General features: G+C 45.4%; 3 protein-coding genes across 3 annotated transcripts; all 3 read right to left on the reverse strand.

Moving 5' to 3' along the window:
- Positions 1 to 679: 679 nt before the first annotated feature.
- On the reverse strand, positions 680 to 4,049 carry lin7b (lin-7 homolog B (C. elegans)). Its single transcript, XM_034894182.1, has 6 exons — positions 3,771 to 4,049; positions 2,604 to 2,722; positions 1,726 to 1,797; positions 1,234 to 1,443; positions 903 to 1,066; positions 680 to 786 (listed from the first exon to the last, which is right to left on the reverse strand). Exons 1-6 carry the CDS (start codon positions 3,844 to 3,846, stop codon positions 765 to 767), a joined length of 663 nt encoding a protein of 220 aa, XP_034750073.1. The 5' UTR covers positions 3,847 to 4,049; the 3' UTR covers positions 680 to 764.
- A 419-nt stretch (positions 4,050 to 4,468) lies between these two features.
- Positions 4,469 to 13,940, reverse strand: snrnp70 (small nuclear ribonucleoprotein 70 (U1)). The gene is made up of 10 exons (XM_034894181.1): positions 13,671 to 13,940; positions 13,130 to 13,283; positions 12,959 to 13,021; positions 11,550 to 11,604; positions 11,394 to 11,458; positions 11,218 to 11,280; positions 10,947 to 11,028; positions 6,836 to 6,937; positions 5,836 to 5,935; positions 4,469 to 5,748 (listed from the first exon to the last, which is right to left on the reverse strand). Exons 2-10 carry the CDS (start codon positions 13,274 to 13,276, stop codon positions 5,007 to 5,009), a joined length of 1,419 nt encoding a protein of 472 aa, XP_034750072.1. The 5' UTR covers positions 13,277 to 13,283; positions 13,671 to 13,940; the 3' UTR covers positions 4,469 to 5,006.
- Positions 13,941 to 14,393: 453 nt separating this feature from the next.
- Positions 14,394 to 26,462, reverse strand: scaf1 (SR-related CTD-associated factor 1). Its single transcript, XM_034894164.1, has 6 exons — positions 26,261 to 26,462; positions 21,060 to 24,572; positions 20,258 to 20,340; positions 16,970 to 17,272; positions 16,447 to 16,575; positions 14,394 to 15,194 (listed from the first exon to the last, which is right to left on the reverse strand). Exons 2-6 carry the CDS (start codon positions 24,484 to 24,486, stop codon positions 15,036 to 15,038), a joined length of 4,101 nt encoding a protein of 1,366 aa, XP_034750055.1. The 5' UTR covers positions 24,487 to 24,572; positions 26,261 to 26,462; the 3' UTR covers positions 14,394 to 15,035.
- Positions 26,463 to 26,970: the final 508 nt, after the last annotated feature.

Consider the following 26,970-nt stretch of genomic DNA (forward strand, 5'->3'; position numbering starts at 1 on the left):
AGGTAAGGACTACTAGCCAGTCAGGAGCAGAGTATGAGGGCTCTGACAGTACCTAGGTAAGGACTACTAGCCAGTCAGGAGCAGAGTATAAGGGGGTGCCAGCCTAGCAGCTAGGTGAGTATCATAAGTAAAGGCTGGACTACAGCAGAGCTGTTTGGAGCAGTTGGTGAACAGGGTTTTCTGTTGGAGATGTCCCTTGGGGGGGGGGGGGGGGAATCTGGGCTTTTTTCACTTTGTAAACCTATAACATGCACTGACTGGTTGTTAGTCCCTTTGCTTTGCTCTGATTGGTGGTTAGTCACTTTTCGTTGCTCTGATTGGTCGTTAGTCCCTTTTCTTTGCTCTGATTGGTCGTTAGTCCCTTTTCTTTGCTCTGATTGGTCGTTAGTCCCTTTTCTTTGCTCTGATTGGTGGTTAGTCACTTTTCGTTGCTCTGATTGGTTGTAGGTAGAGACATTTTGGTCTGCGCCGTTGATAGAGCCCTTTGTTAAATTAAAATTGGAAGTGAGAGGTTCTAGAATCTAGACTGATCCACATTGGTGAAATAGTCTAGAAATGACTACAAACTAACGCTGCACTTCTCTAAGGAAGAGGGAAGGAGGGCGGAGAGAAAATCCTAAACCGCAGCGTTTGGCTTCAGGGAGAAGTTCAGGTAACAGGTGTTGGTAGGCTACTTTGGTTTTTCGCTTCTCATCTAAGGTCTCCCACTGGAACTGAAGAGTCAGGAGGGTTGGAGGATGAGGCGGGGGGGGGCTTTGGATCGACTAGCCCCTGGACTCCAGAGATCTGCAGGAAGAGACACATAGTTACGCTGCATGGATACGACCGGCTTGGACATGGATGGCGATTTGTGAGTGTGTATAACCACGGTGTGTTACACCACCCTGGTCTCGCAGCCTTACGAGTAGCTGGTGTGCTGCTGGCGTCTCCGGGCGCTCCTCATCTTCTCAAAGCGAGCCTCCATCTCCTCCAGGACCTTTGGGGTGTAGCGCACCACCAGCTTGACTGAAACCTGGGCGGCCTTCAGCAGCTCCACAGCCTTCTCGTGGTGCTCGCCCTCCACGCTCTGCAGGGACAACACACACACACACACACACACACACAGGATCAGACCACAGTATCAGACTACAGGCTGAGCTGGCATTAAAATAAACTTGCGTGAGTGTGTGTAGCTCCAGTGTGTGTGTGGTGTGTGTGTGTGTGTGTGTGTGTGTGTGTGCCACAGCTTCTTACCACTCCGTTGACAGACAGCAGCTGGTCCCCCCTCTTCAGCCCTCCTTGACGGTCGGCCACCCCCCCAGGGATCACCCTGGAGATGTATATGGGGGAGTTCTGCTCTTTGCCCCCCATGATGTTAAAGCCCAGACCCTCTTCGGTCTTGGGCAGCTCCACCACCCTTGGGTGGGCGTGGCCCTCGCTGGCCGCAAACGCCGCCACTGTGGCCTGGTCAGAGAGGCAGAGGACGGTCAGTTACATCGCAAAGAGTATCCAGCATGACTGGGTCGGTGTTGCATAAAAAACTATAAACTATAAAAAGAGCTTTTTTGGTGTCATTTTTCAGGGACGCCAAGTGATTGCAGACACAATCCAGTCAGTCGCACATCTGCTGTTGTGAATGTATATTGCCATTTAAAAGGCTAGACACCAAATATGGTAGTATATTTATATGTATATGTACAGTATATATAGGAGTATGATTATAATATAGCAGTTTGGATGGGATACCTTGGCAGTTGCCTGTGCTCGCACCTCTGGTCCTCCAACAATGTCCAGAGTGTCGTACAGCTGCTCATACACCTGAGGGGGGGGGGGGGGGGGGGGGGGGGGGGGGAGTGTAGTGAGGTGAATCCCACTGACACTGGACAAACAAGTCCTGGACACCATTACAGAGATCCAGGACACAGAAGCTGAACCTTTAAAAAAAACTTAGAAATGTATTAGTACTACTGGAGGTTAACAGGTAAATGAATAGTTGAATATTCGGGGAAGCAGAGTTACTTCCTTCCTCTTGTACTAGAGAGCTGGAGGGAGGACGTGGTTAGCCTAAGCCTGTGTTTCTCAAACTTTTGTTCAATAGTTCCCCCTCTGAATTGCTTTTTTAAGTCAAGTATGTTAGAATCCATCACTTAATTCATTAGTTATTATAGTATAACTATACCATGTCACATACCCCCTCTGCAGTACTCCAAAGTACCCCTATGTGTACACATACCCCCATTTGAGAACCCCTGTCCTAAGCTAAACATAAAGACTGTAGCAGGGTTATCATTAGCCTGGCTCTGTCAAAGCTCACTGGGTATCATGCTCTATCTAGTCTGTTTAGGATTTATTTGAATTCTTTATAATTGAATAATTGTTTCCTTGAATGACTGAAATTACTAAATGAATCTGAAACTCTTCTATTTACATCTGAATATCTGTTGTATCTTTGTGTTGCAATAATCCCTCTCTGCAGTTATCAGTTCAAAACGTTGGAGGACAGCTGAAATGTGAAGCCTTTGGTTATGATTATTGATTTAAAGATATTTGAGCCACTGTTACAAGCCATTTGCCACCCTAGGGAGAGGTCAAAGGTCATGGTCCAGGATTCAAGATCACCGTACCTCTCTGATGGCAGCACAGAACTTGCTCTGCAGGACTCTCTGCAGGGCCTGCAGTTTGGGAGGGGGCAGCTCCCCGCTCCGCTGCAGCCGGTCCAGCAGCTCGATCACCCTGCACACATCTGACACACAAGGCTGGGTTACAACGGGGGCAAGGCAGCCAGCCAGATCCCCAGGGGCTCCACAGGGCTCTATGTTAGAATCACTATGTTAGGCAATTACTTACAAGCAAATGTATCTAGTACCTTTTTGTAACTAAAGCACTACAATGCAGGGTTTTCCCTGCTGTTCTGGGTTTGGGTGCAGCACCTACCGCAGAATGAGTAGACTCCACTAGAAGACTTTTCTTAAATCCAATGATTGTAGTTGGACTTCTTTAGCAAGTTTTTTCTTTAAGCTTTTTGATTGGTATCTATTATCTGCTCTAGCTTTTCCAAAGGTTTGGACTCAGATGTGGTGATAATAACGGTCCACCGTGATGTGGAAAAGAGACGCACCACTACCACAAAGAGACACAATGACCACTAAGAGACACAAACAGACTACAATGAGACACAAGATGACCACAGAGACCCACAACAACCCAAAAGAAAACTAATGACCAAAAAGAGACACAAAATATATGGGGAACATGTTTTTTTAATTGAAAAACTTATGACACCTAACCCCCTTGCGCAAAATACTGGCTCCTATGGCTCCTATCCCATAGGTACCACTAAGGTCTATATAAAAGAGACTTCAGATACAGTATTAGGGACCACTATAGTGGTCCCTAATACTGTATCTGAAGTCTCTTTATATAGACCTTAGTGGTCCCTAATACTGTATCTGAAGTCTCTTTTTATATAGACCTTATAAGGTCTATATAAAAAGGTTACTTGGTCTGACATTCGTTCAGCTGGACCACACCTAACACGGTCGTTCATCATTTAGCTGACTGGCAGACGTACTGAAGAAACGAGCGATAGGCCGTTCCCTTTCAAACATTTAGCTAATACAACGGACAACTGCGACATAACGTTACACCCCTTTATTTCACAAATGGTTTGTTGACACAAAGAACGAGTTCTGCATCATTTAAGTAAAATATAGGTTCACTGTAAGCTACATTTCGTTTAAGCAGTAGAGTGTAGTGAAGCGGTCCGGCACGGTAACGGTAGCTAGCGTTACCTCTTTCCAGACAGAGCGGCTCTGTCATGGCCGCCATGTCAGCTTCCTTGGCCGGGTGGTAGTAAGAGGACATCATTTCCAAGCTGGTAGTCTTCTATGTAACACTGCGTGGATGAGCAGAAGGGCTTGTTCACGGCAATGCGTGCTCCATCTGTGATGACATGGTCAGCAGGCTGTGGAAAGGTGGACGGCTGTAATGAGGTCCGGGATGCTGGACCGAGGCTCAGGCTGTGACGTCGAGGCTTAACCACAGCTCCGGCTACAGTGAGAGACGTCGGTCGTTTTCATTAACTGTCTATGGTCTCCGTCCGGAACAACGGGATCTGGTGGTCCATTTCTTTAACTGTCTATCGTTTGAGCATCTTCTAGCGAGGTAAAGCACTGCGCAGGTGAAAGCAGAGATGCAATGAACTACAAATAAAACCAATTTAAGAATCAAGTAGACTGTTTTTCTCCTTATTAAAATATTTAGGTTTAAGAACCATTAAATCCAAAACGTTTCCCGAATTTCAAAATTCTTGGTAAAATATGGCCCTGGTTAACTTAGCTTATCTTGGGTGAAAACAAAGGAATTGTACAGATTTTAGCATTATTCAGCTGATCGTTTTTGATTTAATTTAAGTTTCTATGTTAGGTTAAGTTACAAAAAGGGTAAGGACTAATATATGTAAGAACACAAGTTATGACCTTGATTAGACAATTAAAAAAAAACTTTATTGGAGAATTAACAGAACAGCCCTCAATTGTTACACAATACTACATTTCCTTCCATTTCACATACACCAAGGAGAAATGTCACTTTGTTCCAAATGAGCATACAGTCTAACTGATTTATGAATATGGAAATAAAAGACAACACAATCTACCCATCTAAAAACAAAGTTTGTATTTTTACAGTTCATCCCAAGCCAAGTGAAAAGAAACGAAAAAACAAACATACCTAGCTTGAATCATCAAGGTAACTGATAACAAGTGGCACAGATTAGTTGGGAAATGCAGGAAAGCTGCAACTTTAGCGAGATCAAATCAGTAATATGCATCAACTGTGCGTGCAACAATATGAAGTGGATTATTTCTACAGATCCTGGACAGATAGGAGGAAAGCGAGCTTGTTGGTGGTACTGTAAAACCCTGACATCATTTAGGCTTCCTGTGCCTTGGCAAAAAATTAGGGCTCAAGTTAAAGTATAGTATGAAATGACTTTTGGAGGTCTGCTGGGAGGTGGGGGGGCCGTCTCAGTACTCGTCTCCTGGAGCCTCCATCTTGTATCCGTTCTCACTGGAGACGTAGCCGTCAGCCGATGGCACCGACTGCTGATCCATCATTCCGTCCTGACTGTACTCTTCTATTTGTGGCGGGGCCCCCCCCTCATCCTCATTGCCCATGTCATCTTGGGGGCCCATGTCATCTCGAAGGGAGCCGTGGCGCTCCTCTCGCCGCTCCCCCCTGTCTCTCTCCCCCCGCTCCCTCTTGTGCTCCCTGTCTCTGTCCCGGTCTCCCCTGCGCCTGTCTCTGTCCCGGTGGCTGCGCCTGCGCTCCCTGTCCCTTTCTCTACGCTCATCCGTGCCCTCCCCGGCTTCTCCTTCTTGTTCCTCCGGAATGCGCTCGCCCCCCTCAGGAGCACCGTCTCCCTGGCTGGCCTCCTCCCCATCCAGCCCCTTGCCTCTCTCCCTATCTCTCTTGCGATCGCGGCTCCTGCTCCTCCTCTTCCGTTCTCTACTCCTCTCCCTACTCCTGCTGTCTCCTCCCACTGCCCCCCCACGGTCCTTCTCTCGCTCTCGGCGCCGGCTACCACCACCACCACCGCCGCCGCTGCTGCTGTCCTCCGCTGCAGCAATAGGTCTCTCTCTCTCACGCTCCCGAGAACGGGTACGTCGACGTCGTTCTCGGGATCGGGACCGTCTGCGTTCTACTCTGTCCTTTTCCCGGTCTCGCGGCTCCCGGCTGCGCTCACTCCGCTCTCCCCGGTCCCGATCACTATGCACAGTCAGGACAAAGTAAATACCGTTATACACGGCACAACTTGGTTTTACACCAAACAGACCTGAAAACTTGAGTACTTACCCCCCAATTGGGCGGTCATCATAACGTGACGCATCATCGCGGCCAGAGTGCTTGATGTTGACATCCGCTCCACCTCTCCTAGTGCCACCCAATCCACCACCTAGTTCAGAAAGACAAGCAAACCATAAAATAAAGTTACATGTGTAAAGTACGGACCATCAGGAAAATATAGACCCAGGCGACCCTTTCACCTGGCACCCGGTTGTGTTCCCAGGACAACAGCACTAGGCATGGACCGGTGTAAAAATGTAGAACCAGTTTGATATCAAATCTTTGATAATATCTAACACCGGCTGAACCAGTACACCAAATTTTACCACTAGGTGTCGCACTTTTCGCAGGAGAGGTCATGGAGCCCATAACAGGTAGCAACACCAGACCACCGAGTGGCTCTAAGCCATGACCTTCACCTGCAGTGAGGCTATAAGAACAGACAGTTTAGTGTCTTTGCTTATAATAACTCTTCGGTTAAGAGTTTTAACTTTAACTAGTCTTTTTAAGCTCACGTCTATTATTGGGCGCGGTTTTAGTTCTCTTTGAGACCCCTTGCCATACAAAAACCACGTCAACCCTCCCACCCAGTCCAGTCTAGACGCTTAAACCTCAGATTAAGCTCTCAGAAAAAGACTTATTCTGTTGGTTGGGAGTCGGTCTGTCTTTGGTTTAAAACGAAAAAACGTGCTTTGCATTTGGTGCAACAGGGGAGAGTAAAACTACAGTTCCCATATGAAAATGCTAAAAATCAGGTCCGCAAATAATCGGATTTCTGAAAGAAACATTGCTGTTGAGCTTTGCAACAATTTTTTTTGCACTTTCACTACAGGCCAAGTCATCCACTTGCATTTTACTAGAGAGAAGGACACCTCTACGGCTAATAGCTCTAACCCCTAGCATCTCACACCAGAACTATAGAGACATACATAGCATTCAAGTAAGAGGAAAGAAACAGCTTTGATTTTAGGGGCAAAATATCCCTTTAACATTTAAAAAGGCAGCTGACCTAGCCTGCGAGGATGCCATCCTTTTACAGTGCGCCCTCGTTCCACGTCCACCAGCACCCTTCTCCCATCAATCTTCTTTCCATCTGCATGCTTGTAGGCGGCTGTAGAAGAGGAATGGAAGAGGGAAGACAGAGGTTAGATAAGAATACAACGGCATCAATGTGGCCAAGGAAACAAACAGTGCATTATTATACTGACCAGGAGCAGGCGAGGCCGAGTTGGCTGCTCTCTGGGTAAAAGCCGAAGGATAATGGGAGCAGACTTCCTTCCACCCGATGAGTGATTGATACGTTACACTTTAACGCCATCATTTAAATACCCAGCTTTAGCTTCCGTCTATGTTAAATAACAGTATGTGGTAGCCATTTAAAGTCATCTAGGTTTTCTTTAGGATAGTCAGAAGGATTTAATGGCATAATTACTATTTTATGTAATTACTATATTGCTTTTATAATTACTACAAAGGAGTTACTCATATTATGATAAATGTTTCACACATGTTTGACTGTTACAAACTAGATCACTCAAACCAAAGATAGTGTGTGACATGTTAAATCATCTTAACTCAACCTGATGGGACAGATGACATCGTCACCTACAATTATGGATAAGCCTAAATTATATCATGGCACTTAGGCACACTGCAATGAGTTTTTCTTCAGGTTTCTGAATAAATGGTATCTATTGTTTGCCACTCAATTTTGACCTTTGTTTTACAAATGCTTGAGAATAAATTAGTGATTATGCGCACACACACACACACAACAGCACATCAAATCAAATTTATCTCGCACCAAACAGTACATGGTTTTTAAATCAAATATGGTATGGCATAATGTTTTGTTATAGCGGCTTTAATCTGCTGAAAGCTTTTACAAGCTTTATGAGAACATGAGCTGTCATCAACAAGGAGTCTCCAGCGTTTCACGTTTCCAACCTTGTGTACATTCAGACTTTGTCCTTCAACTCATCTCATACCACACAGTCTTCCAATCCATCTTTTATAATGGAAGTGGACTTGGCAAGATCCAGGTGGCTCATCCTGGCTGCTACACTGGTCTGTTGTGATGATCCCTGAGGGGAAAACCTTTCAGAAGAGGGCCTTACCAAAACCCATCACTCGGAGCATACAGTCTGAGGGCCTTACCAAATCCTCACATTACAATTCTGAGGGCCTTACCAAACATCCTCACTGATACTACAGTTGAAGGTCTTACCATAATCCCTCACTCATGGGCCTTATGGATCTGCCCCAGTCTCAGGGCCTTACCAAAATCACCCAGCATCAGAATACACATACCATCACAACACCTCTAGCGGGGGCCTTACCAGAACCCCTCCACTTCCTGTGGTCACTTAGGATGACAACCTCTCATCCAAATGATAGGGCCTTACCAAACCCCCACCAGTCCTACCAACTGACAACAGAACAAAAACAAAATACGGGGCTACCTTCCTTACAGGAGTTGCGTAATCACAACCCCGACCAATTAATGAGAAATACACTTTATTTTGACTAAGAATTCAATGAAGGCGTGTTCACTGACATGTCTTGGATATAAAGTGGCCTGAAATATCAATAGTCTGGTGTCTAATTAACTGACATGTATGAACTATTTCTTTAAAATAATCTCGACTTTGCTTTCGTTATTGTCTGTGAGGCGAATTAGTATCTAGCTTTAGTTATGTAGTAAACAATGTATGAATAGGCCATTTAGCAGAATTACCAAGACAGTTCCCCTCATCTGCCATTTCTATTAAAGCCAGCCCAGAACTTTTAGTTTGGACAGTAGGCTACTGTGCATCAACGTCTCAGTGAGATTTAGACAGGATTGTGGACTTTAAGCTGATTAGGCTCTACAACCTGCCAGCCTCATATGTTGCTCTGATAATTGGTAGTTTAGGGAATGAAATCACAGAAATATGTATTAAAAAGGTATCAACAGTTTGGCTGCTAAGCTTACAGCGATTTTAGGCCCATCTCCCATTATTTACAACTTTGAATTGTCTTTTTGATTAGCGCTGATATTTAGCAGAACACTTAACCCTGACTGACATGAGGTGACATGATCTATAATACCAACATTACCAGCTGACCGTGAGAGTAAATGCAGGTTAGCCATCAATACAGATAAGAGGCTACATACATACTAATGAACCCGATAACACTGGTACCAACAGTTCTCCTGTATTTACAGTCAAACTAAATATCATTTTGACTCGTGAAAATAATTATGCAATATAATTGTTAAATAATTTTAGACGACTGCCCACTGACCCATATTTACATTTAAACTGAAATGATTTGCTACAACAATTGAAAGACAAAAAAGGCATCACTACGATTCTAAAACGCTGCGACAAGTTCAATCTGCACAGCATTAGAGCTGACCTGAACGCTTTGAAGATTACAAAGTTGTCATGGTAATCAACGTCCAATCATCAATCGAATGCTCCACTGTATTTTCCATGTGCACCAACCACTTAATCGCCTATGACTATTCACCGTTATGGATTATTAGTTCAGAGGGACAGTGCTGTTTACTGTGTGTATGCATAGCTGGGGGTGCAGTACTGAAACAGACATGTTTTGGTTCTTGCCAGATGCTTTGCGTCGTTAAGTTCCAAAAATATTTTGGCTCTATTCTTAAGGGAGTGCGCCTATAAAAAAGGGAAACTTTCCAACCGCCGGCTCGGTTTCACCGCAGTACCTGCAGATGAAGGGTGCTAGCGTCTGTAGCTCCTCGCTCACCAGCTAGCCAACGTTCAGGGGATGATGCGTGATTGCTATTGTTAAACATAAGCCCTAAGTAACCAGAGATGGCTTTGACATAAAGGGCAGAATCATTGGGCAACATTTAATACACTAGTGGTCAGGGGTGCGTTCAATGGTCAAAGCCTAAGGTCCAAGTAGCAGTAAACGCACTGAAAGCTCTTTAGAGCTTGCAAAGAAAGATGCTTTACCCATTGAACGTAGCTCCTCTTTCCTATGTAGGAGATGGAGGGTGGAAAGAAATCTTACCCATCATACAAACCCATTATACCAACCATATACTGAGCTGTGGTAGTAGGGTGTAGATGTATCATAACCATCATCATCTGCCAGCCAGCTCTGGCCAATAGCCATCACAGATTGGCGGCTGCAGTGGCAATGAGAACAACACACAGTTAATACACTGTTTAGTCCCACATCCCCCCTCAATTCCCCCACTGCTGTTGCTACATGCTCGCTGTGATTCAGCAACTCTGGTCTTGAAGAGCCAATTACACTAATATCCCAGAATGGTGTCATTGTGTTAGATGGCACCATTCACTTGTCTAATGAGACAGTTCTCAATTACACCTAATGCGCTGTGGCATCACCACCTGCTTACACGCACAAACTAGTGTGGTGAATTTAACTTATCTCACCATGACCAGGGTTGAAGACCACTAATAAATGAGTAAAAAAAAAAAAAAAAAACGTTGACCATAAAGCTCAATACTAAGGTCGTACAAAATATGGGTTTCCATACAGTCCTAGACACATTTCTGACACAAAACAACCCCATTCAATGCTTGGTGACCAGTCTGACCTTGTGCTTACCATCACAGTCCAACCAGGAGAGCTGCTCTTCCACAGAGCTACAAGGCCTAACAGTTAAAAGACAATGTGCCCTTTGACAGGCAAAGATGTTCAGGTTTACAGATGAAAGACAGTTCTACCTCTTGGTCCTCCCACTTTGCCCAGGCTGCCCCACTGAATGAAGCGGTTCCCCTCCTCAACCAGACTATTAGTCAACTGATGACACGCATCAAGCACAGACACACACACAACCACCAGACTCGGGATTCAACATGCAAATTGTACAACATACGTCTGTTAAAAGCACTCTGAATCCATAAACCTACATGTTCTCCTTAGGTAGCGGGTAGTCACCCTCTTAAAGTGTTGAGAGAATTTTGCCACCCCAGTATCATTACAAAAATGTCCATATGGAATAAGGGATAGGCGGTTCCACTGAAGAACCACCCTGCATGTCAGAGATCAGTCTTTATGAATGTGATCATATATTTATATATGTGTATGGAAAAACTGGTTTTTGTTCAGTGCTCCACATAGGTACTCACAGTGCATGTCTCGTTCATGCTCGTACTCAATGAACGCATAGCCCCGAGGCTTGGCCGTCCTCTTGTTGTAGACAATGTAAATCTGGAACAAACAAGCATGGAATTTAAAAAATGTAACAGGACATTGACACAATAATCCAAGTAACGGATTAAGATAGAATCTGGATGGATTTCAAGGTGTAGGCTGGCAGGGATACCTCACCTGTACCAAGATTTCAATTTACTGTAAACATGTGAACAGGTAGACAAGTGAGAAACAAGCTAAACATACCCGTTTGATGGGGCCATAGACCTCAAATTCACGACGAAGCTTGGACTCTGTAGTATCATAGTTCTACAGCAGAGACAAAATACCATTAGACATTAACAAAATAATATTAGCTTAATCTACAGAACTGGTGGAAACCACTTAAAATCATGCTTTTAAATTAGTTTCCAAGTACTTACCACTCGTGCAACAAACAATGTCTTGAAGGCATCCCCTTGAGCATTGGGGTCATTATGGGGGTCCCCTGAAATAATGCAAACAGAAAAGGGATTAATTTAAACCAAGAAACCATATACAGTGATAAGAGCTTGTAATATACGTCACAGAAAACTTACAAAGCTTGAGTTCAGTCTCCACCACGGTTTGCCTCCTTTCAATCTTCTCTCGCCTCTGCAAAGCAAAGGATTTACAGGAAATGGTCAACCCCAACAATCACTCAGCGACGACGCTCTGAATGAAGATGCTAGAGCTGGATCAGAATCTGTGAGCGGCCTCATGAAATGCTAGAAAAAGTCCTGACTTTACATTCACTGAGGGGCTAGTTATTTAGTTCAATCCACCAGGAGAGGTTCAACTCTAGGGCCGGGTATGACCCTGATCACAGTTCTCATGGTCCCAATTTGATTTCTAAATATTTTTATAGTTACAATACCAATTTAGGTGGATGTGAAAATTATACCAGGAACCCCCTAACCTAGTGCATTAATAAAAATATTAGGGTTAGATTAAAAACTGACCATAAAGCAGTTGCACTAATGTACTTTAAAGAGCCCATATTCTGCTCATTTTAAGGTTCATAACTGTATTTTGAGGTTGTACCAGAAAAGGTTTCCATGGTTCCATTATCAAAAAACACCATATTTTGTTGTACCGCACAGATTAAAGGAGAAGCCCTGCTAAGACATCCTAGGTTTTGTCTGTACGCCACTTTTGAGACCCCTGGTGTTACGGACAGTGCGTTGAGCATAGCCGTCCCCGTGCAACCGAGTGTAACCGAGCCTTTACAAGGTTACCATGAAAACCACAAGTAACTGACAGGGGTAGTTTTAGGCTCCCTTCTCTTTTAACATGTGGATAACTTCAGAAAAGTCCAGTATAACTCACATCTGTGAAATTGTTTAAATTATAAATCAATAGCTTTGGAAGATAAAATATTCTGTTCCGGTTTTCATGAACAGAATCTAACTAATCAGGGTTTTCCCTGGGTTGGCGAGGGAGAGATCACTAAAGCAGAACTTTGAGTAGCAGCTTGTCACTAAAGAGTAGTTGGTCCACCTTGAAGACAACCAACCTGAAGATAGTGAGCCTGTGGGCACAGTGTTTAGTAATGACAATAGTAGTAGTGGTGTTGGTCATAGTGAGTCATAATGTAATCTAAAATGCCCAAAGCAAAATGTGTGATATCTGTAAAGCTGGAATTCAATTTCAATTCAATTCTATTGATAGTATCAAATCATAAGTGTTATCTCAAGACACTGTACACTGAGTAGGTCTAGACCACACTCCATAATTTACAAAGACCCAACCAGTCCAGTAACTCCCTGGTGGACTCATAGTAGTAACATTAGGTTAAAACAGATTGTATTCAGAGCCAAAGACTGACTGACAGAACAGTAACATTATATCCTGAAATTCACACATGTTACCTTTTGAGAATATATCAAACTGATGCTAAAAACAGAAAATTCACGCTGTATTCACTTGATAACTTTTCGTTGATATTAATTATTAAATTAAGAATTACCTTTCTCTCCAGTCGCTCATCACGGGTCTCTGCCCTTGTTGGTGGAGGGGCATCTCTAGGGTCCTGGTGGCAAAATTAGTTTAATAAATAACATTTAAAATGAGGTATTGAGTTGGAAACTGTATTAAAGAAACCTAAGCATTCGAATGTTACAGAAGATGAAATGCTCACCTCGAAATGCCTTATGAACGGTGCGATGCCACTGTAGGGTTGGTTGTGGTGTTTCTCATGGGGCAACTTCTCTAGCTGAGTCAGGAAAGGAATAGGGTCCCGCGGTGCAAAGAGGGCCAGCAGATTCGGGGGTAAAAACTGCGTCATCTTTCACCTAAATTAAAAAAAGCACGTTATATAGTACCATAACCAGTATCTAACATGTTGCTAAATACTACCAGTAAATGGCAGGCCAGCACCAATTGCGGAAGCTAGCAAGACAGCTAATGCTAACGCTAGCTTGATGTACCATTTGTATTCATTAAGGAGACTTATTTTAGCATGTGCTCAATATGGAACTACGTCTTGTAACATAGCCAGTAACAGCATTAACTATATATATATTGTATATATATTACCATTACAGTCGCTAGTTATGCGATAATAGTTTAGCTACACTCCGACTGTAGCTAGCGTTGAAACTGTCGTTGAGCCATTTGCATTAGCCATTAAGCTAACTACGCTAGCTATGCTTACACGGAGCCTCGAGCATGATTCTTACCTTCTCTCCTCCGACGTCTGGACAAATGTCAGACCATGAACCAGAGCACGAACCGGGCGATATATGCAGGTCTCCTGCACCAACGTACTTTTTGTGAAATTGTAAAAACAGTAACTTAGAACGGTCCGCTCAGGGCGCCCAGGCCGTGCGGCGACAAAGAGCTGAATGTGTGTGTGCCGTGTGCGAGCTGTGTTCTGAAAAATAAAATGGCGGGATAACGTAAATCGCACCGGTGTCGTGCTGTAAACAGAGTGCTTGCAAAAAAATCGGACTGCACCCGTCGTGAAAGCCCAACAACAATTTGAGGTCCACTAGAGGGCAATGTTGGTCAGTCACTGAGTAGTTCAAGTGACAATTATCAATGTGTGTATGTACGTATAGTTTTATATTTTATGTAGCCTTCTTTAATGCAGGTAGGCCTTCTTATATACACAATACACCACATATAATCATTGTCAAATCATCCCAGGTGGAATATTGTCTATTGCATAGACTATGTTTGCCTTTTTGGGAATTTTTGAGAACTTACTATAAATATATTTTGATAGCCTATTGCCAGTGTTCAGTGTACGGACCTTCTAAATCCCTCATCTGTGCAAACTTATTAATAAAACATTCTGATTGGGATTTTATGTGAAAATGTGTCATGGGCTTTACCGCATGAATGTATGGACTCAACATGTGTGGACTCAACAGACTAAATAAGGTCATTCTATTGCATACTGGTTTTTAAGCAACATTTATGTTTTGTTGGTCAAGTCATTATATAAAGAGATTTAGCAACATTCTCAACCTCAGACACCTATGCACACAAAACAGACAGCAGAATCAAAGAAGTGAGATGTGTCAATGTATTTGAAACATCGTGTCTGCAAAGACAGAGAGACATGTGGAGGGAGGGAAATGGCATGTAGTGTCCTTACACCATTGTTAGCATATTTTGGTGCTTACATCCCCCCACGGCTTGGGTTTTGATACACACAGTGATGGGGATACATAGTAACATGAAGACCTAATCCAATACTAGTGCCACAATAAAACCCTGCAATTAGTGCCTCCATTGTGAAGCACTGAATGGACAGTCAACAAAATCTAAAAACTCTAAGCTTTCCAAAGGCAGTATTTATTGCAGGGTTGATGTACTGGACTATATTAGATCACACAGGTGTGCATGATAGCATCCACTTCCTGAATATTGTATACATGATACATCTTCTATGTGAGACATATTTACAGTGGAGATAAGGGGAGAGGGTTAGATCAAATAAAAGCATAGAGAAGGTGGGCTATGAAAACAATTAAAAAAAAAAGAAGAGAAAAACAATCAGTGGATAGCTCAGATGTTGAGCAGAAGGTGGTCTCCTCTCAGGCGGAGGAATGCAGTGCCTCTTGCTCCCGGTCGTCCCGCTCTTCCTCATCCATTTTGCGTCCGTGTTTCCGGAAGTATTTGTAGCGCTGGACGTACAGCTTCACGAGGTTGCTGACTTTGACCGGGTTGATTTCCCCAGTGCGGCTGTGGCAGATCTGAGACATGGACACAGTGGGATTAAATAGCACTGTTTCCATCCAAAGACATTAGTACACAGTATATTGTTGATGTAGTGTCATTGTAGGAATAGATACCACTGCTGCTTTATCAGCCTGTTGGACTTTCTGTTTTTAAGCATTACTCAAACTCCATGTAGTAACCCCACCCTATTGGGAACTACGTTGCTGTGGTGGCAAAACAAAAAATATAATAAAAAAATAAAAAACGCCAGAATTAGAGCAAGACCTCCACCTGCAGCACTCAATCTAGCCTGGTCCTACCAGAATCTGGTCCATTAGCCCGGTCCTACCAGACTCTGGTCCTTTACCCCGGTGCTACCAGACTCTGGTCCATTAGCCAGGTCCTACCAGACTCTGGTCCATTAGCCCTACCAGGCTCTGGTCCATTAGTCCTACCAAACTCTGATCCATTAGCCCGGTCCTACCAGGCTCTGGTCCATTAGCCCTATCAGGCTCTGGTCCATTAGTCCTACCAAACTCTGGTCCATTAGCCAGGTCCTACCAGACTCTGGTCCATTAGCCCGGTCCTACCAGACTCTGGTCCATTAGCCCGGTCCTACCAGACTCGGGTCCATTAGCCCGGTCCTACCAGACTCGGGTCCATTAGCCCGGTCCTACCAGACTCTGGTCAATTAGCCCGGTCCTACCAGACTCTGGTCCACTAGCCTAATAGGCGGGTACTCTGTTGAAGTCTAAAACTATTGGATCTGCCCAGAGCCACTCTGGATCTGCCATAACCAATTGCTAACATTTGGTCCTGATGTGGGCTTAGCATCGCTCACGTCAGCCTTAGCCAACTCCTTCACCGCTAACGAAGCCAGATGAAAAAAGTCAAACTTTCCTGATCCCCGTGGGGAGGAGGGCCACAACATCATGGCCCTCAACAGAACTCAGCAAAGATTGTTCCCGCTTGGACTGGGATTCAAGGCTCAATTAGCTTCAGAAACAGGAACTTGAATTAGCCGCAGCCGCGGGCCAAGGCTGGCAGAAAGCTGAACTACCAGCACGTCGCCAGCAGGCTGCGTGAGAGAAAACCTAAACCCCACAAACAAGCGGGTAGTTATGTTAGGCTAAAGGCTAACGCCTGTTTCTCTCTCTTTCTCTCTAGAGTGTCTAAAGCCTGAAAACAGAGCCAAGAGGAGGTGCACAAGTCTAAAGTCAAAAATAAACTACCTCCTTGCACTGAGGTACACGCGCCACGCTAACGTCTAGGTGTGTTTAGGCTGACCTTATGCACTGCCTTCCTGAGGATGTCTTTGTAATCGTCCTTGTTGATGTCTTTGCGTTGATAGTACGGTTTGATGGCGAGCTTCACCTCCTCCACCGCCCGCTCCTGGGTGTGCAGCTTCTTCAGGTACTGGGCAATGCAGGTGATAGACATGTTAAATTAAAGCTACGTTAATAATAATCCAACTAAAGTGCTTTTAAAAACATAGTTGAAGTGCTATACAAGATTCAAACTAGATAATACAGTAAGACTAAAACACATCACAATAGTGTAAATTAATTTACCTGTATTAAAGAGACAGTGAGGCCTTTATTTAAAAAGGTCCTGAAATGTAATATTTTAACTGTACTTGATGCAAAAATGAGCCCAATGCGTCAGACTTTAAGGATCTATATGTAAAAACATAATACTAATACATACTAGCTTTTAGTATTACTTATTGAATCATTCAAATCTGAAATTAAATAAAAAAAGACATATTTTAGACAAACGGTCCTGATCTGTGCGTGATCCTCCATTTTACCTTGTCAGGGTCTTTGCTCTCGTTGTCCCATCCAGTGTCACCAGAGCCCCCAGTAACCCCTGAAAGCCCCATAGGCATAATGGAGGGCGGGGTCTGTGCACATCCAATACCTTTAGAGGGGTGCAGGAGAGAGGGGGGAGTTTTGGTGCAGCCAACTAATGGGAGGGAGCTGTGGAGGATGAACTGGGCTGGGCTCATACCAGGAGGCGGGGGCAGAGAGGGAGGGGGCGGGATCTGGGAGGAGGAGGCTGAGGAAGGAGGAGCCAGCTGCTGGGCCTGGCTCTGATTGGCCTGGGAGAGGATCTGCATGAGAGACATGAGACAAAGTGATGGCCCAGTCAGAGGATAACTGCATAACTGCACAGCAAAATACTACAAGCAACAGAGAAGAAGGGATGCTGTTTGGAAGGATATTGTAATACAATCAACCAATATCAATCTACATCTTTCGGTTTTGATTACAGCTTTACACATTTTACCCATTTTCTACAAATATAACTCAACAAAACCACTCAAACAGAAAGTATCGATGCTGCTTACACCATCACATCTATTAGCATGTGAGTACAGCCACTGGTTCATGTTTGGCCCATGACTCCCCGCTGCAGGAGACTTTGTCCCAAATCAGACCCCAAATCCGAAAGATTAAGGGTCTGGCATCGAGTAATAAGGTGTCAGTGCACGCAACTGGATAACACTACAACCAATCACAACAAGTCACGGGGTGACGTATCCAGGGTCCCATACGCGTAGCCATAGACATAATAAAGAGTAGACGCCACATTGGCTGCTGAGCGCGAGATTTCCAGCCGCCATCTTGGACCGGTCATACTCGTTACTCAGCAGCAGAAGATACAAGAAGCCAGAGCACTGTGCAGAATATTCCTGCTCAGATCAGCGGATTTTTTTTACCTTATCTTTTGAACTCTGGGTTCTGTAAATCATTTTGAATCTGTGTTTTGAAAATTGCTACATAAGTTAAGTTTTGCGAGTTTTAAAGGGAGATTCAAACAAGTAAATCTGCAAAAACTACCACTTTCATTTCATACTGCTACTTTGAATAAGTACTGGTACGCGTGCTTTGTTAGGGGTGAAAGATATTTCAACGCAATATCGTTAACCAGCACATCGTTATATAAGTGAGTATAACCTATACATTATTCTGGGGGTCCTAAAGCAGCAGTAGCCTAATGTATGCTTCTGTTGTTATTACATTGGGATTGTCTCTGGTTTAGTTGGGATTTGTTTAAGACTTGCACGTTACTCTTATAAGATATTATATATGTATATATATATATATATATATATATATATGTTAACTTTCTTTATGCATTTTATACTGTCCAACCAGTAGAACACGTCCTGTTCTGTAGACATGGTCCTTTAGTTATTTATTTATGTTGGACCAGTCCAATATGACTGTTAGTTGAAATAAACCTTCTGTTGTAAGAAAACTTGTTTAATTTGAGCAGCATATTCCTAATCCATATTCCATTATCTATTTTGTAATTTTACATATGTTAAAAAATATCGGAATTCATGTCGATGTTGTAATATCACATTCTGTGAATGTCGTGCAACATGTGCTGGGAGCGCGGCTGCTAAATGTCAAGGTCCGGGAGCCAATTGATGCAGAACAACGTGTGTGTGTGTGTGTGTGTGTGTGTGTGTGAGTGAGTGAGTGTGTGAAAGAGACAAATATAAAAAGCTTCAAGTCGACTCTAATAACATAATCATATTGTTTCTTGTACTTAAATATCTAACTTTACGGTCACTATCTGTTTCTTCTTCCCTATCATATTTATAATGTGTGATTTGGTATTTATACCTATTATAGCTTCCATCACATATGTGATGTAAGGGTATTTTGCAAATACCTATAATTTACAAATGATAGAAACACCGAGGATGTCTGGTCTAGGGTCGACGGTCTATAGGGTGACCAGACGTCCTCGGATTTAGGGGACAGTCCCCGTTTTCGGTTGTCTGTCCCTGACCAAATACAGAAGAAAAAAACTACCTCTGTCCCTGTTCTGTTTTTAAAGACACAACATTAGGTTTTTCAATCAGATTGATAGTCAAACTGGAAATGTCCCCGTTTTTCTCCCTTTTTGGGGATTATGTTCCCAGTTTTGATCTCGGACGTCTGGTGAATTTATATCATATCAGAATATTCTATTACTGTTAAGCCCACTATGAATGTTAAAATACGCCTAACCATGTGTCCTGTTTCATAGCTACATGTATGACCTTTGTAGCAAAAAAAACAACATGAAAATCAGTTTTGTATTCAGTGAGATTGATTAATTAAACGCGCTGACAGCTCATTTCACCTGCCAAACACATTACACTGAGTGGAGCGGGTGACCGGTCCAAGATGGCGGCCCCAAATCTTGTCAGCGCCAGTAGGCAGTAGCGGTCGATGCGGCGTCTACTTATATTATGTCTATGCGCGTAGCTACCAGCAGAGCTAACTGGTAGATTAGACTGTTGTCATCTGTGCAGCTCGCCTCTGGCCCCGCCTACATCAGATACACCAATATGATTGGTGCAACTCGCCTCTGGCCCCGCTTACATCAGATACACCAATGTGATTGGTGCAACTCGCCTCTTGCCCCCTCCTATATCAGATACACCGATGTGATTGGTGCAGCTCGGCTCTGGCCCCCTCCTACATCAGATACACCGATGTGATTGGTGCAGCTCGGCTCTGGCCCCCTCCTATATCAGATACACCGATGTGATTGGTGCAGCTCGGCTCTGGCCCCCTCCTATATCAGATACACCGATGTGATTGGTGCAGCTCGGCTCTGGCCCCCTCCTACATCAGATACACCGATGTGATTGGTGCAGCTCGGCTCTGGCCCCCTCCTATATCAGATACACCGATGTGATTGGTGCAGCTCGGCTCTGGCCCCCTCCTATATCAGATACACCGATGTGATTGGTGCAGCTCCCCTCTGGCCCCGCCTAGCGGAGATGTCAAATCTAATTAGCGTTAGCTTTATCTGCTGTCTCAGGCCGATTTGGGTCCATTTTGACATGCAAACGCTCAAATTACGGTTAATTTACAAACTGACATCGCAGACAGAAATACCCAACCAACAAAATCAACCATGACATTCGTTGGTAACTATTTTTATAACCGGCTTCAATCGACCAGTTGACATCTCTGAGGCTGATATCTTCAACACTGGGATACTCACACACCCAAACTATCTAGACTGATCAATTGCACTACAGGTTAGAGGAAAAATGCGTGTTTGTAAGACAGCGCGGCGCTCTGACCTGGCTGGTGGCGTGGATGAACTCTTGTGCTTTGGCTCGGCTGGCGAGATTGGCCTCCTCCATTTTGAAGAGCAGAGCAGTCACTGAGAGGAAGAATGATAAATGCCATTATTTCAGGAGTAACACACGTATATATCTAGAAAGTTATACATTCACTGATAAACATAACATGAATGACATGCCAACTAGAAATGGTCCAATACCAATTGTTGCTTCCCGATACGATTCCGATACCTGAACCTGCGTCTCGGCCGACATGGAGTACTGATCTGATATCAGTGTGTCATATGTGTCATGTTTTAACAGCTGTCCCTCTATTCCTGCATGGATATGATTTATATCATTGTGTTAGCCTGGCTTGGCTTAAACCTTTTGTGATACGCCGCAGAACTTTTTTTATTATCCAGTTTGACAGTAGTCATAACGGAAAAAGAACACAAAACTACAGCACTTTAAAGTAGATTTTCTTCTGGGTTAAATTAGGTGGCATCAAAAAATTAACATTACAGGAAAACAGCGTGTAGTTTTTCTTTTTAGCATCTCACATCACACACATATTTCAGTCACTATGACCACTACGGTCAGAAACATGGTGCCAAAATATGGACAATAACGTTAGCTACGGTCCATCAGTGAAAACTATGAAACCACCCAGCAAATAGACTGTACCGTAGAGAGGTTACCTGAAAGAAATGAACTAAAAGTAGAGTCTATGAAATAGGGGGCATCTAACTTTAGTGCTGCCCTTGAATGTTTTGTGACAACATGACAGACTTCTGTGCATCTTATGCAGGGAACTCACACGCTAGGACTCCTCCAGTGGTGCAGTCCACTCCGGTCTGCAGACTCCAGGGGAGTGCAGGCGCTGCTGGGGGGGGAGGAGGAGGAGGCTTACTGGCAGACGAGGAGGACACGGAGGACGAGGGGTCTGACGAAGACAGAGGCAAAGGGAAGGAAGTGAGACCACAGCCTGCCGAAGAGGAAGAGCAAGGAGGCGAGGCAAGGGATTTGGGGGCGTCATCTGAAGGTGGGAGCTTGGTGGTGGGGGTAGACAAGGCCACGCCGAGGCCAGCTCCGTGGGGGGTGGACAGACTAGACGGACTGGATGCTGGCAGCGTGGGGCTGGTGGGACAGTCCTCAGCTAGAAAAGAAGGGTCTGGAGTCTTACAGCTGCTGTCCACAGTCTGAGAGTCCGGGGAAGACTCCCTGGTGTCCCGCAAAGGAGCCATAGAGGGTGGAGGCGTGTGGGGTGGGGAGGAGGAAGGGGGAAGCACACTGGTAGAGGAAGAGGAGGAGGAGGAGGAAGAAGAAGAGAATGAACAGGGTGCAGCAGGGCCAGCTTGGTTAGTGTGTGGACTGACTGACTTGCCCCCGTCTCCCATGGCTGACTGAGAATCTAAAGAGCCCGCCCCCCAGCCCTCAGACGGGGCTTTTGTTTGACTGCCTTCTCCAGCCGCCAACCCCACAGCGCCACCTTTCTCTCTGGTCTTCTTGGCCAGGCGGCGGCGGCGCTTGGTTGCCAGAGACGACGAGGGCGAGGAGGCAGAGGAGGAGGTGGATGTGATGGAGCTCGGTTTGGTTTTCTTGGACTTCAGTCCTGCGGGACTGGTTAAGGAGGACGGCGCCGCGGCCAGGCTGCTTCGCTTACCCATACCGCTCAGATCTTTACCGCGGTTGCCCAGCGACAGCGGCTCTGAGCAAGGTTTGAGGAACGGAGACCTGCTCTCATTGTCCCTGCAGAAGACTACTGCAATAGAGCCGCCGACCACAGAGCCCCCAGCTCCCCCCCCTGTGCCTCCTGGCCCTAGGAGGTCCATGCCCATCTTTCCAGAGCCAACTGACGCCCCCGTTGTGCTGCTCACGCCCTCACGCACCAGCACAGACACTTTGGACTGAAGCTTTCCTTTCCGACTGCCGCCGCTCTCTTTCTTGGATTTGCTCGAGTGACCCAAATCCTTTCTGCTGCCTTTGTCCTTCCCCGTTTTCCTGGCTCGCTTTGCCGTGGGGGGGCCAGATGAGGCAGAGCCTGAAGTCACTGTCAGCGAGGAGAGGCATTTGCTTTTGGTTCGGAAAGAGGACGAGGAGGAAGAGGATTCAGATTGGCCAATTTTCTTTAATGTGTCAGATTTCTTTTTCGGATGGTGTCGTCCAGTCTTGGGGGTAGGTTTCGTTTTGGGGCTGGGTACAGGTGGTTCTGGGGGCAGGGCAGCAGGGGGTGTATCCTCCAAAGAGGGGTAGTCCGAGTCCAAAGCCTCCCCATCCAAAGACAACACATCAATCTCCAATTTGTCCGAATAGCGGTCTGATTCATAGCTGTGATACCGTGGTGGGGAGAGCGACTGTGATTGGCTGCGACAGCTTCCCTGGTCCTCCATCTCTCCCGCTGAGTGCCATTTCCTCTTCTTCTTCCTCTTGTGGGGCTTGTCAGAGTCCTGCGTGGGCCGACAGGGAGAGGTGGGGGTGAGTCTCGGGGAGCCGGGGACAGTGGTGGTGGTTGTGGTGGTGGTGACTGTGATAGTTCTCTTGATGGCAAAGAGGTCAGACCCGTTGAGGTCTTGGATGGACGGCGGGACAACAGGACGACCGTCCCAACGCAGTTCCCTCCCGCGCTGCCTGTCTCTGTCCCCGTCCCGCTTTTCCCTGCTTCTTTTGGACCTCTTTGAAATGCCCCGCTCTCTGCTGCTTGAATGTTGGCTTCCCTTCCTTTCCCTCTCCTCCTTTTTGGAGCTAGAATCTCGCTCTCTTTCGTCTCTTCTGTGGCTACTGGTCCGACTCTGCGCTCGGTCTCTATCCCTGTCTCTCTCTCTCTCCCTTCCTCTGTCTCTATCCCTCTCTCTGTCTTTATCTCTTTCTCTCTCTCTGTGTCTTTCTTCAGATAGGCTTGAAAAGGAGTGTCTAGTGTGGCCCCCTTTTTCTGAAGATTTGCAGGATCTGGAAGCCTCGGGGCTGCTGTGCTGCCTTTTCTTCCTCTTCCGGCTACTGCTCCTGCTGCTCCTCCTTCCTTTAACCTCCTTCCCGGTCTTGTGCCCGCGCTCTTTTTCTTTACTCCTCTCCCGACCTCCCTCTTTGTCCTTCTTACTCTTTTTCCTTCTCTCCTCCTTCTCTCCATTCTTATCCTTGCTCTTCTGTCGGGTGCAGTCCTTGGAACTCTTGGAGGACTTGCTGCGGTTCTTGTTGCCCTGCTCCACCAGGGGTGTGGGTGGGGAGGAGGGTGCAGAAGCTGGAGGATGGGAGGGAGGAGGCGCTGGCTGAGGAGAGAGGGGGGAAGACGCGGGAAAGGAGAGGTACCTTTCCTTTCGTCTGCTGACCAGCTTCCTCCTCAGATCCTCCACTCCTACCACAGGCTCGTCCTCCGGCTCTCGGTCCGCGTCCCAGGTGCTCTCGGCGCGCACCGACACAAAGCCGTCCCCGTCCAGCACCCGGAGGATGCGCTCCGGCTTGGAACCAAAGAAGGAGACGCTGGGAGAATTCAGGGAGAGAATTTCTCCAGCGGGTCTCTTATTGCTTCCATCTCTTTCAGCAGCCCCAACTATCTCCCCCTCCTCTATCTCAGAGTGATCAGAGTCATTGCGGTCCCTCTGCCCCCCAGATTTGGTGCTGCTACAGTCCACTCTCCTCCTGAGAGAGAGCTGGGTGGCCAGAGAGGGGCTTGGCAAGTCAGTCAAGGTGTCAGTTGAGTCTGGAGGTTCTTCCTCTTTCTCCTTGTCACTCCCCCTCTCAGCATTTCTCTTCACCCCCCTCCCTCTGCCACTTTCATCATCAGGGTCCGATGCTGGGGAACCAGTGGGGTCAAAGGGGTCGTATTTCTCCCCTTCGACCTCCTCCCCCTTCGGTCCCTCAGTTGGATGGAACGGGTCGTACATGTCCCTTTCCCTGCCCTCGTCTTCACAATCGAAACGGGGCTGCGCTGACGGGCGAGGAAACGATTTGGAGGGGGTGGTGTTGGATGGAGGTGTGGAGAGAGACTGCGTTGCTGGAGAGGCAGAAGTGGCGGACACCCTGGCCACGTCTGGACCCTGGGTCAGACCTTTTACATGGTTCTGAACAGCGGACAGGTTGACGCAGACAGAGGAGGATGTAGACAGGGGCGAAGACGGAGCAGATGAGGGAGAAGACAGAGACAAGGAGGGCGAGCAGGGAGGAGGGCTCCTGGCAATCTCTCTGACGCCACTTGGGGAGGAGGAGGAAGCAGGCCTCCTTCTGAAGCCTGATGCCGGAGTCAAGTCCATGGGCCAGGAACAGGGGTGCAGAAGTCAGGAGGAGGTCGGTAGCGACGGGCAAGGCAGTGCCAGGGAAATGGAATCCAGGGGTGAACCTAGCAGAAAAGACAGGAGACAGGCAGTCTTTATCTTACAATGAAAATCTACCTGGAAATAATGAGACCTCTGGAGTAGTAGTAACCCATTTGAGAACACTTTAAAAGTGTGAGAATGATGTTGATTGGATATAAGCTGGTTCATTTGATGAATTACAATTTATTTGCAAGACTAAAGTAACATTTAACACCGTCATTCTTCCCCTCTTTGTCAAATAACAGCAGTAACGGACGGATGTCCATGCCAGGAAGCTGTAGTGATTACTTGGCATCATATGGATATTGCACTGCATATGGTTAACTGTGCATCAACATCTACAAAACAAACAGGCTTGATGATGTGTTGCTTGCTGACATATTATATTATTATTATTATTATTATTATTATTATTATTATTATATTATAAGACAGATATAAACAGGTCATCACTAAATGTCCTTTGTCAATACATTTAAATAACTTAAGAAAACAATAAACCTGAGAAGTAGCCATTGAAATAGAGTGACTTGTAATTTAAGACTGCCGTGGTGCTTTTTTTTATTTATTTATTGTATCAATTCATAACAAGAGTTATCTGGAGACCCTTTACAGATAGAGGAGGTCTAGACCACACTCCAGAATTTAAAAGGACCCAACAGTTCTAGTAGTTTCCTCCAGAGCAAGCAACAGGGCCACAGTAGCGAGGAAAAACTGCCCTTTGCAAAGAAACCTGGGACAGACCCAGACCCAGACTCTTGGTGTCTCGGGCAAGAGAGGACAACGGTGCTGTGAGGGAGAGAATGAAATCAAACGTATACATTTCCATTCTAATGCTGGCTTTTCCCAGGCACTGTAGGGGTGGACACCTGTCAACAGTCTCTGCTCACACTGCTGTTGTCCAAAGGAGACGAATGCAACTCTGCAGCTCTTGAAGCTGCCTTCACAGTGTTGCTGTTGTGTTCTTAAAGTGTGTAGCAATCTGGGTCAACCACAGTCAATCTTACAAAGTAAGGCACAGAGATAAAGACAAAGCAGCAGCAGGCCAGCTTTGATTTAATAACTTATATCAAGTGACATGAGCAAGAATGGTTTCGCTTTGCTGTTCATGACTGACTGAGTCAGTCCGGTTAGAGACAGTACATTAAAGCAGAACTTCTCATTAGTGTATTAACACATGTAGCTAAGTAGCTCGAGCCCGTGGCTTTATGCTGTTGTTTACCCAATGAAAGGAGTGCATTCTCTAATGCTAAGCTTCTTTTTGCTGACTATGGTTTACTGACTAGGTGTATATGTGTTGTATGAGACACGTGTATATGTATGTATGTGTGTGTGTGTGTGTGTGTGTGTGTGTGTGTGTGTGTGATATGTACAGTAGTTTTTGCCTTAGAGACTTTGCTGTAACGAGAAGTGTGCTCACTCTTAGCCAGTCTTAGCTTTATTTTGATGACGCTAGCTAGGTATGCTAACGTACCCCCGCTGGCTGTCATGGTGGACATCTTTGCAGCTAACGCTATGTGTCTTATAATGTTTATAATCTGGTTATGTCGCTGTTCATACACACATTGGATTTATTAAAGGACGTAGCTAGCTAGTTCCGACTGTTGTTGGCAGCAGGTACTCCGTTAGCTAGCTAACTGTTCATTTTGCTTACAGTAGCTAACGTCCATTACCTAAAGGCAGCAAGAGGGGCCGTGTGCGAATGATTTACCTGTTGTCCGATAATCTGCAGTCACAGGTCAAAGCCACCGTCTTGCATTACATTTAATCAACCGTTAAAACTGATTTGTTTTACGTTTTAAACGCGCAACAGCAGCCCCGGTTCATCAGTCGCCGCCATCTTGCTTCCCCCACTCGCCGCCGGACGCAATTTTGCGTTTCCTAGGATGGCGAAGTCATGACACGCCCTGCTCTGCCTATGATTGGCTAGTAGGCGGAGTTATTATCTTCATTTGTTGAATTGGTTAGGCATGAGGCGTGGGATTGGTTAACCATTAAGGTAAAGAGTAAAAGGAAAGGCCAATTAGGGGCAGAGTCAGGCAGAGTAGGGCGGAACCACATGCCATTTCATCATTTTTTTCTAAGTCTTTATTGAATAACTAGTGAAATGACAACGATGTACCTAAGAGTGTGTATATGTGTGTGTGTGTGTGTGTATATATTACAAAGAAAATGTGTTGCATTCCATACAAAAACACTTTAAATACAGCTTATCTGTTACATAATTTTTTACTGTTTTTGTTCTAAAATCCCCGATGTTTATTTGTTTCCTGGTTATGTAATATTAATGTTTATTTGTTGGTTTGTTATGTATGCACCAAGGCAAATTACTCAACTGTTGCTGCGGCAACACACCCTTTTCAGATTCTGATTAATTACCATGTGGCAATAAGTCAACACAGGCAACTTTATATATATATA

The sequence above is a fragment of the Etheostoma cragini genome, chromosome 15, assembly GCF_013103735.1.
Source record: "Etheostoma cragini isolate CJK2018 chromosome 15, CSU_Ecrag_1.0, whole genome shotgun sequence".
In the NCBI taxonomy this organism is placed as follows: Eukaryota; Metazoa; Chordata; class Actinopteri; order Perciformes; family Percidae; genus Etheostoma; species Etheostoma cragini.